Source organism: Corylus avellana, chromosome 8 (assembly GCF_965113065.1).
Source record: "Corylus avellana chromosome 8, dhCorAvel1.hap1.2, whole genome shotgun sequence".
Lineage (NCBI taxonomy): Eukaryota > Viridiplantae > Streptophyta > Magnoliopsida > Fagales > Betulaceae > Corylus > Corylus avellana.
The window spans coordinates 23,494,633-23,503,490 of record NC_142497.1 but is presented as its reverse complement, the minus strand read 5'-3'; the positions used below and the strand labels follow the sequence as shown (position 1 = coordinate 23,503,490).

At 37.8% G+C, this 8,858-nt stretch overlaps 1 protein-coding gene across 1 annotated transcript; it reads left to right on the top strand.

Moving 5' to 3' along the window:
• The first annotated feature begins 6,069 nt into the window (after positions 1–6,069).
• Positions 6,070–8,371, top strand: RPT2 (Phototropic-responsive NPH3 family protein). The gene is made up of 5 exons (XM_059573406.2): positions 6,070–6,177; positions 6,261–6,330; positions 6,443–6,820; positions 6,913–7,644; positions 7,738–8,371. The coding sequence occupies exons 1-5, from the start codon at positions 6,113–6,115 to the stop codon at positions 8,236–8,238; spliced, it is 1,746 nt and encodes a 581-aa protein (XP_059429389.1). The 5' UTR covers positions 6,070–6,112; the 3' UTR covers positions 8,239–8,371.
• Positions 8,372–8,858: the final 487 nt, after the last annotated feature.

Below are 8,858 nucleotides of genomic sequence, written 5' to 3'. Positions count from 1 at the left end.
CATCCAACTTCTTTAGGTTTAGTTACCGGCCGGTTACCATACGGCTCAGATTTAAAAACATTTTAAAAAACAAATAAATAAATAAACCTTCTACATTCAATATGGCTACCGATAATGATATTTTACTAGTGTAAATAATGTCACCCGATTTAAATTGGCATTAAGTATATATTTTTATATATAATAATATTAAATTAGGACCATAAAATAGTAGAAGAAGAATACTAAACCCTAAATGTCAGTAATCTAAATAGCATGGGCTAGAATATTATGAGTGCAACTCATTTTGATGCTTTATATACTTGCTTATTCATAATAAGTCTGATCTGACCACCTAGTTGAGTTAGCTTCCGTTGCCCTAAACTCTGCAAGCTTGGTCAGCCTAATATAAACAATATCTTAGGTTTTGTTGCCGATGAACTTAGCTTAAGGTCATATCAAAGTTAGGCCTGTGTAATAACTAAACAAAGCCTCCTCCAAAGCGGTTTATAATAGACAATTACTTATACTTGTTGAAGGACAAAAACGAGTCATAGCTCTCATTATTAAAAATTAGAAACTAGAACCTTCTTTGTTACAAATTCACAAACTCAAAATTTTGCCCAATGTTATAAAAATCACGTTATCTCTTTGAAAATCAAACAACACATCTGCATTAGTTTCTTAAAAAATCCAAAACAAAAATAAAATTTGGTCCATCCAAACAACACATCTGCATCGATTTCTTAAAAAATTCAAAACAAAAATAAAATTTGACCCATCCAAACAAAATATCGCGTCATGACATCATCATAGATTTTTCCCTAGTTAATGCAAGCCGACAAAACCGATATTCATTTAACTCCAGCTTCAGCATATCTCATCGCAACATTTGATTATTGTTACTATTATTATTTTTATTTATTTTGTCTTTTCTTTTAACTTGGTATTAGTGAGTAATTGAGCCACGGTAAGTTATGAATTTAGTGCAAATCCAAGTGGCATTATAAAATAATGTAGAGAGTTTCGTGGCCGGCTTATGGACCATGGGATTATTCTTTGCCCTGCTTATGTTAAGGTTGGAAAATCCGATCCATGTACTTTAGCCAAGCATGGATAGTTGGATATGTATGAAGATGTAGCTTTCTTTGTGAAAATTAACCTTTGACAAAACCAAAGCCACCATTGATTGTTGATCCAATCAATCGATTTTTTCCAGCGAAAAATGGGGTACCCTGCTAATGTTCTCCATCCTACGCCACACCATGGTCCCTCATCTCTGTATTTAGAAGTTATTGTGCAGATATGACACTCTACCTGCTTCTTTATATTGAAATTTAAATGGATTTGACAGTTAGCCCAAAAAAAAGTAATAATAATAATAAATAAAGAACGATATTCTTAATGGGCCTAGTTCCTTTGTCATAGACTCATAGGTCTACAAAGCCCAGTTAAAAGCTTCAATCATATTGGGCCCTTGGCTTTCCACCAATCACAACAATTTGTGTTTGCAAGTCAGATTTGAGTTGTGTTGAAGTATAAGTATAAATTATAATTCGATCTATTTAGTTAGACAGGTCAAATTTCTCAACTATAACCCGTTGATTTTATGTTGGGTTAACGGGCCGTGTCAGAAATTGTCAACACTAACTGCTGTGTGTCGGGTTCAAATTGTGTCAACATCATAGTATAAGACTGTATAGGTCAACTATAACCCAACATATTTAATTAAATAGCTAATTTCATGTCAAGTTTGCGAGTTTTATAAAAAATTACTAGGTTTAATTTGAAGCTTGCTAGTCATCAACCATTGCAAATGGAAAACGAGCTTAACATGGGGATAAAGTTGAAGAGATTTATAAAAAATAAAAAAAAACATGGAAAAGGTGAGATGGAGTGATGAATAATTTGGAAAGCCCACCGGGCCAAGCGGGCCAACCTTTCCGCAGGGTCAAAAAGACGCCGTCGATGCCCTACCTTGTTGCAAATGGATGTGATCTGAAATGTTACGTTTCATTCCGGTCCACAGTTTTGGTTAGTAAAGCGTGGACGTGGATGTGGACAGAGGGGACGAAACATTCTTCTCCTAAAGAGCACGGCCAGGGGGGCCCAATTCACACCACAACTTGCACGTTCCAACAAAACAATGGAGTTGGAGCCTTCGCATGTGGAACCAAACCATCTCCATCCCCTGTGTCCAGCTGCATTTGTTTCCAAATTCAACAGCCCAACTTTCACCCTCGATGATGTATTTTTCTGGGCTTTTTGAGCTACAGTCGTCCGATTTCGTAAAACTAAGAGATTCCATTTTGTTTGTGATGGGAACATCATCGCCCTCACCGACAATCCATTGATAGATTAATCATTCCTATCCACTTTTGAACTTTTTAGCATTGATAAGGATTCTGGTGAATGTTTTCGATGGGGATCCCTCTTATTTCCAAAGAAGAGGAATAGGATAGGAGTATAGTAAATAATAGGATCGGAGCTCTCTGTTCTTGTTTGTTCCTCTCAGGCTCTCACATGTCTCTGCCTAAAAATAAGGGAGCATGAGAAAAATAATTTTCATTTATTCCTGTCCGAATGTTTACAAGTTGCAATTCACAACACGAGGTTTGATACGGACACAACACAAACCCAACTCATGGCCAACTTCTCTCCTACGTGTACAAAAATTTGAATTTTAAACCAAACAAATTGTCTTCTTTCCCAAATTTTCGGAATCCCAAAATCCTCTCTCTCAATTTCTTTTGTTGTTAAATGACACGTAGGAGAGAAGTTGGTCCTAAGTTGGGTTAGTGTTGTGCCTTTAACATTTTCCTTCACAACTATCCTTCCTCTCTTGTGCAATCCTTTATTTTCTGACCTTTCTGGGTCCCATCATGATCCCTTTTATTTATTTCAAGCAAAGATGTATTCTATAGGCTAAATTGAATTATATATATATATATATATATATATATATTACCGCATAATAAATATGAGGAATGTTACACCTACGAAAGGATTTTATTGAAAGAATTTTACAAACTGAGATGGAACTGTGGCATAAAAAACTAAAATAAATTTGTTAGTGTCGTCTTCTTTCTCTCTCACTTTCTCTGGTTCATATTTCTATCGAGAGATAAAGAGATAAAGTGGTTATGTAGTTTTTACTCCGAGTATATTAATATACATAGTTAAATACAATTTTATTATAATTTAAAAGTCTAAGCTAATGAATTAAGATCAACTTATGTATATTAAGCACTTTATTTTCTTAATGTAGGACACAACATTCACAAATGCACTTACAACAATTTCCCTCTCACTTGTGAACACAATTCTAAATCCGAGTTGTGGGTGGAGCCACAACTCTAAACTTGACGTGTCCGGACACCAGTTTCAAGAAAGTAAGCATGGCCTTGATACAATTTGTTGGAAAATAAAGCAGTTATAAAAGTTTTTACCAAAAATACATTAATATACATAGTTGAATACGACTTTAATCCAAAAGCCTAAGTTAATGGACTAAGGTCCACTTATGCATATTAAACACTCTTTTCTTTTATGTTTTTTAATGTGGGAAATAACACTCACAAATGCACTCACGACATCCTCTCCAGAACACATCAAATTTTTTTTTTTTTTCTCTTCTTCTCTTTCTCTCCCAAGTGCAACTGTGCCTGGCTTCCAGCATCCTTTCTTCTTTCTTCTGCAAAAAGAAAGAGAAAAATGGCCTTTAGCTAACCTTAGGGAGTGAGGCCTGGCAACCTTGATGGTGACTTGTGGCGAGATTCGGCGAGCTTGAGCCGAGGGTGAATACTGTGGATTCGGTGGCGGGACCGCTAGTTGGTGCCCCGTGATTTGGATGTCGTGGGAGAGTCCGGCAACCTGTTGAAGTATTTTGGCAATTTTGGGGTGTGATTTTATGCATGGTGGTCCGGTTGAGGAAGATGAGTGGGAGAGAGAAGAAGAGGAAAAAAATAAATAAATTGTCATGTGTTTCGGGAAAGATGAACTAGTGAAAGAAAATGGAATTTTAGGTATTTTGGTGTTCTCTTAGCCTTTTTTTTTTTTTTTTTTTATGTTCTTTCGTCTTTCTAATTGTGATATAATTTTAAAAATTATTATTAAATTTAAAATTATCAATACTAACTTTTTTTCATTGATAATTTTTAAAGCCACAACGCAAGTAAAAGAACAAAAAAAAAAAAAAAAAAAAAATTACTAAAAGATGATGTAGCATTTCATGAAAAGAAAAAGAGGAAGAGAGATCTTCTGATATTTCCAGGAAAAAGAGAAAGAGAGAAAAAAGACGAGACTGACAAAATATTTTTAGTTTTTTATGCCGCAGTTCAGCAACGTATGTTCCACCTCAGTTCGTAAAATTCTTTCGGTAAAATCTGTACGTAGCTGTAGCATTCCTCAATAAATATATACTATATACTATAAAGATCACAAAACAAAATTTTAGTAAGAGATTCTATTGTCTGGCAATCATTGCCGATACTTTTCAATACCCTTCTTTATTTTCAATAATCCGGCATCTGTTTTTCGATGGGAGTGGTCGACGCGATGGAAGATGCCATGTGTTGTCCTAGCATTCGCTGATTGGGGATTCATGTGGGCCATAATGTTATCCAGTATCCAGTCCAACCAAGCTTGTCAGTCAAGAGAGTGGGACCGCCAGCGTGTAAATTAATAGCTTTCAGATGACGTGGAGCAACGCTGGCCAAAACTTGATGTCTTGGTTGGTCGACACATCCTAGCCACTTGTTTTGTGTGGCAGAGGCATCTCTTCAGACCTGACCTGACCACGACCTTAATAATTTTGCCATTGTTAGTAATTATAAGTATCAAACCCGTGGCAACATGTCAAGTGAATTCCCCCTTCTATCCTCGGCGGCTGATAACATGGGGGGAGTGGGGTGCATTTCGAGCCGAAGGTTCTGTGTAAACCTGGTATGCTTTTGAAATGCCTATGAATTAATTTGTATGTTTGATGATATACATAATGTGATGTGATTTAAAATGACCTAACATTTTTATACCTTAAAATGAATTATTTACTAATAGCTAAAGCTTGGGCTGTAAGTACAAAAACCTCTACGAAGTTGAAAGTATGAAAGAAAAATTAAAAGAAAATATTTTAGAAAGATAAAAATTTGATTTTGAAAGAGTTATAATAAAGCAGAGGTTACTAGTTCGAATCCTCATCCTCTTATGCGAACATATATATATATATATATATATATATATATGTATTTTAAAATAATATTTGAAAAATACGTTAAGGCTTGGTAGCCTAAGGCAAAAGGAGTAACATTTCACGGCTTTGCTTGGTAATGAGTATGTATAATAAGTTTTTATTTTGGAAGTGATTGATGTGATATAAAATAGATTGAAGTTTTGTTTTGTAATTAAGTTTTTATTTGAATAATTGTAAAAATAATTAATATAAGGGTAAAGTCTACTTAACCTCCTCAAACTATCACCTCAATGATAATCTATCCTTCAAAGTCGCAATTTACCCTCTAAACTACAAAAACAATGATAATATACCTCCAATTTAAACAAAATGACAAAATTACTTTATTAAAATAAAAACAAAAATACTAAAATTTATTTATTTTTTCAAATTTTTAAAGGTATTTTTGTCTTTTTAAAAATTTTATATGAGTAATTTCGTCATTTTGCTAGCATTAGGGGATACATTGTCATTGTTTTGGTAGTTTGGGGAGTAAATTGTCATAATTGATAATTTGAGAATAGATTATCATTGGGATAGTAATTTAAGAGGTTAAGTAAATTTTACCCTTAATATAATATAAAAAATAAAAATATTAACAATTTGATTTTTTTTTTTTTTTTTTAAATTATAATTTGTGAAGTTTCTGCCAAACAAGCCGTGGCTCAGGACTAACCGAGGGGAGGGGAGCCAACAGGAAAACTAACGTAATTAGTTCTGGCTTGGCAGGAAGTGGATATGGGGCAGAATGGTCTATGGCAGCAAGATATGAAGATAAAAAGGGCATAAAGTGACATACACGTGGTCATGAAATAAAGATAAATAAAAACCACTATATTAAAAGCAAAAGAGATCGTACTGTTATCTGAATCTCTTTCTTCTAAAGCCAAAAGGCAATTAAACATGGCTGCCTCTGTGAAGGGCAACAGCAGCAGGCTCTCTATGGCAATGGAAAGAACCGGCCAATGGTATTTATTCACTCTCTCAGAATTAGATGATAAGCAAAGATTATGAATCTATTTTTTAACAAAAGGAATTAAATATGTTGCAGGGTTTTCTCTCAAGAAATTCCAACTGATGTTGTTGTTGTAGTTGGTGAAGCAAACTTCTCCCTTCACAAGGTCTGAAAATATTTCCTAACCACTGTGTGTGTGTTGTGTGTGTGTGTGGGTTTTAGAGAAGGTAGGAAGAAGAGTGATTGATTTCATTTGGCATGCATGATTGATGATGCAGTTCATGCTGGTGGCGAAGAGCAACTACATAAGAAAACTGATGATGGAATCGAAAGAACCTGACTTGACGAGGATCGATCTCTCCGACATCCCTGGAGGTCCTGAGATCTTCGAGAAAGCAGCCAAGTTCTGCTACGGTGTCAACTTCGAGATCACAGTCCACAACGTAGCAGCTCTCCGTTGCGCCGCCGAGCACCTCCAAATGACCGATAAGTACTGCGACAACAACCTCGCCGGCCGAACCGAAGATTTCCTCTCACAGGTTGCTTTGACCAGCCTCTCCGGTGCCGTCGTCGTCTTGAAATCGTGCCAAGAGCTTCTTCCCATGGCTGAACACCTCCGTATCGTCCAAAGATCCGTCGACGTTGCCAGTTCCAAGGTAAACCACTGTTTCCCACTCAGCTCCCTCTCTCTCTTTCTCGCTCTCTCTGAAGTGAGGGTCTGATTTTGTGTAACTTTTGAATTAGCTAGGCGTGTAGTGAGTCCAACTTTCCGAGCCGGTCACCGCCGAACTGGTGGACAGAGGAATTATCGATCTTAGGCATTGATTTCTTCGGCAAAATCATCACCGCAATGAAACAACGCGGCGCAAAAGCATTCACCGTATCGAGCGCTCTGATAACCTACACGGAGAGATCGCTCCGAGATCTTGTCCGGGACCACTCGGGCAACGGCACCAAGTCCTCGGATCCCGGCGGCGACTCCGAACTCAGAATCCAGCAACGCGAGCTGCTGGAGTTGATTGTAGCACTCTTGCCCTCCGAGAAAGCCGCTCTTCCAATTAACTTCCTCTGCTGCCTTCTCCGATCGGCGATATTCCTCCAGGCTTCGAGCACCAAGTGCAAGAACGAGCTTGAGAAGCGGATCTCGGCGATCTTGGAGCACGTGACCGTCGACGACCTCCTAGTGCTGTCTTTCACCTACGACGGAGAGAGGCTGTTCGACCTGGAGAGCGTGAGGAGGATCATCTCGGGATTCGCGGAGAAGGAGAAGAGCGTGGCCGTATTCAACGCCGGTGATTTCGGAGAGCACTGCTCCACTGCGATGCAGAGAGTCGCCAAGACCGTGGACGCGTATCTGGGCGAGATCGCCACCTTCACGGACCTCAGCATCTCCAAGTTCAACGGCATCGCTAATCTCGTGCCGAAAGCCGCTAGAAAAGTCGACGATGATCTCTATCGGGCGGTTGATATCTATTTGAAGGTATGAAAAAAACAAAAACAAAAACAAAAAAACGCATTTGAAAACCACCAAACGACGTCGGTCGGTGCTCACGGCTGCTTTTCTTTTCTGTAGGCGCATCCGAACCTGGACGAGATAGAGCGGGAGAAGGTGTGCAGTGTGTTGGACCCACTGAAGCTGTCCTACGAAGCACGGGTGCACGCGTCGCAGAACAAGCGGTTACCCGTACAGATCGTCCTCCACGCTCTCTACTACGATCAGCTGAAGTTGAGGAGCGGCGTAGACGATTCTAGCACCGGGCCAGACGCTGTGGCGACGAGAACCCAGTTGCAGACCGACGTGACACTGATAAGAGAGAACGAGGCGTTGCGTTCTGAGCTGATGAAGATGAAGATGTACATTTCGGACATTAAGAAAACCAATGGTCGTGGGACGTCGTCGTCCACGCCGGCGAAGGGTGAGCCTTCCTCCAAGAGGCCGACGTTCTTCTCGTCGGTGTCGAAGAAACTGGGGAAGTTGAACCCCTTCCGACATGGATCAAAGGACACTTCAAATATTGAGGAAGGAGGGGTGGATCTTACCAAGCCTAGGAGGAGAAGGTTCTCCATCTCTTAATTAAATTACGCGCACCATGTAACTTTATGTGTGTTGTTTATTATCTAATCTGTATTAATAGTAGATTAGATCATTTGTGTGTCGTGTTGATGAATTTTGTGCAGTCAAATAAACCTAATAGAGATTTGCTTGATGTATTTTTTCATTACATAAAGTTTAAACAATTTTTAAATGTTTTGTGGTATAAATAATAATTAAAATGTTTGTTAATATTTTTGTTTTTTCACTAAAAAGTTAATAATAATAATATACACACTCCTACATTTTCAAATATGATTTTGTTGCTTGTTGCTTAGCAATTGGAATGTATGAGTCTCCCTAATATTGAAAGTTTATAGACAATTAAAGGAGGAGGAAAAAAAATGCAGATAAACAGTTTTCATCTGTTAAAATTGTAGAAATCCCCCAAGTGGATTAACTGGATTTGGGTTTAAAATTTAAATGATGAAAAATCACTTTAAAGTGTTTGATATGAAGCCAAAAGGTTTAATCTGCAATTGTTGGACAAAACTTTCCTCTAATTTCATTTGATTGAGATGTTTGAAAGGGGCAAGATTGTAATATGTCTTGCTTGTGGTGTAAACGTTGATATATATATTTTGAACAAAGGCTCTAATCTT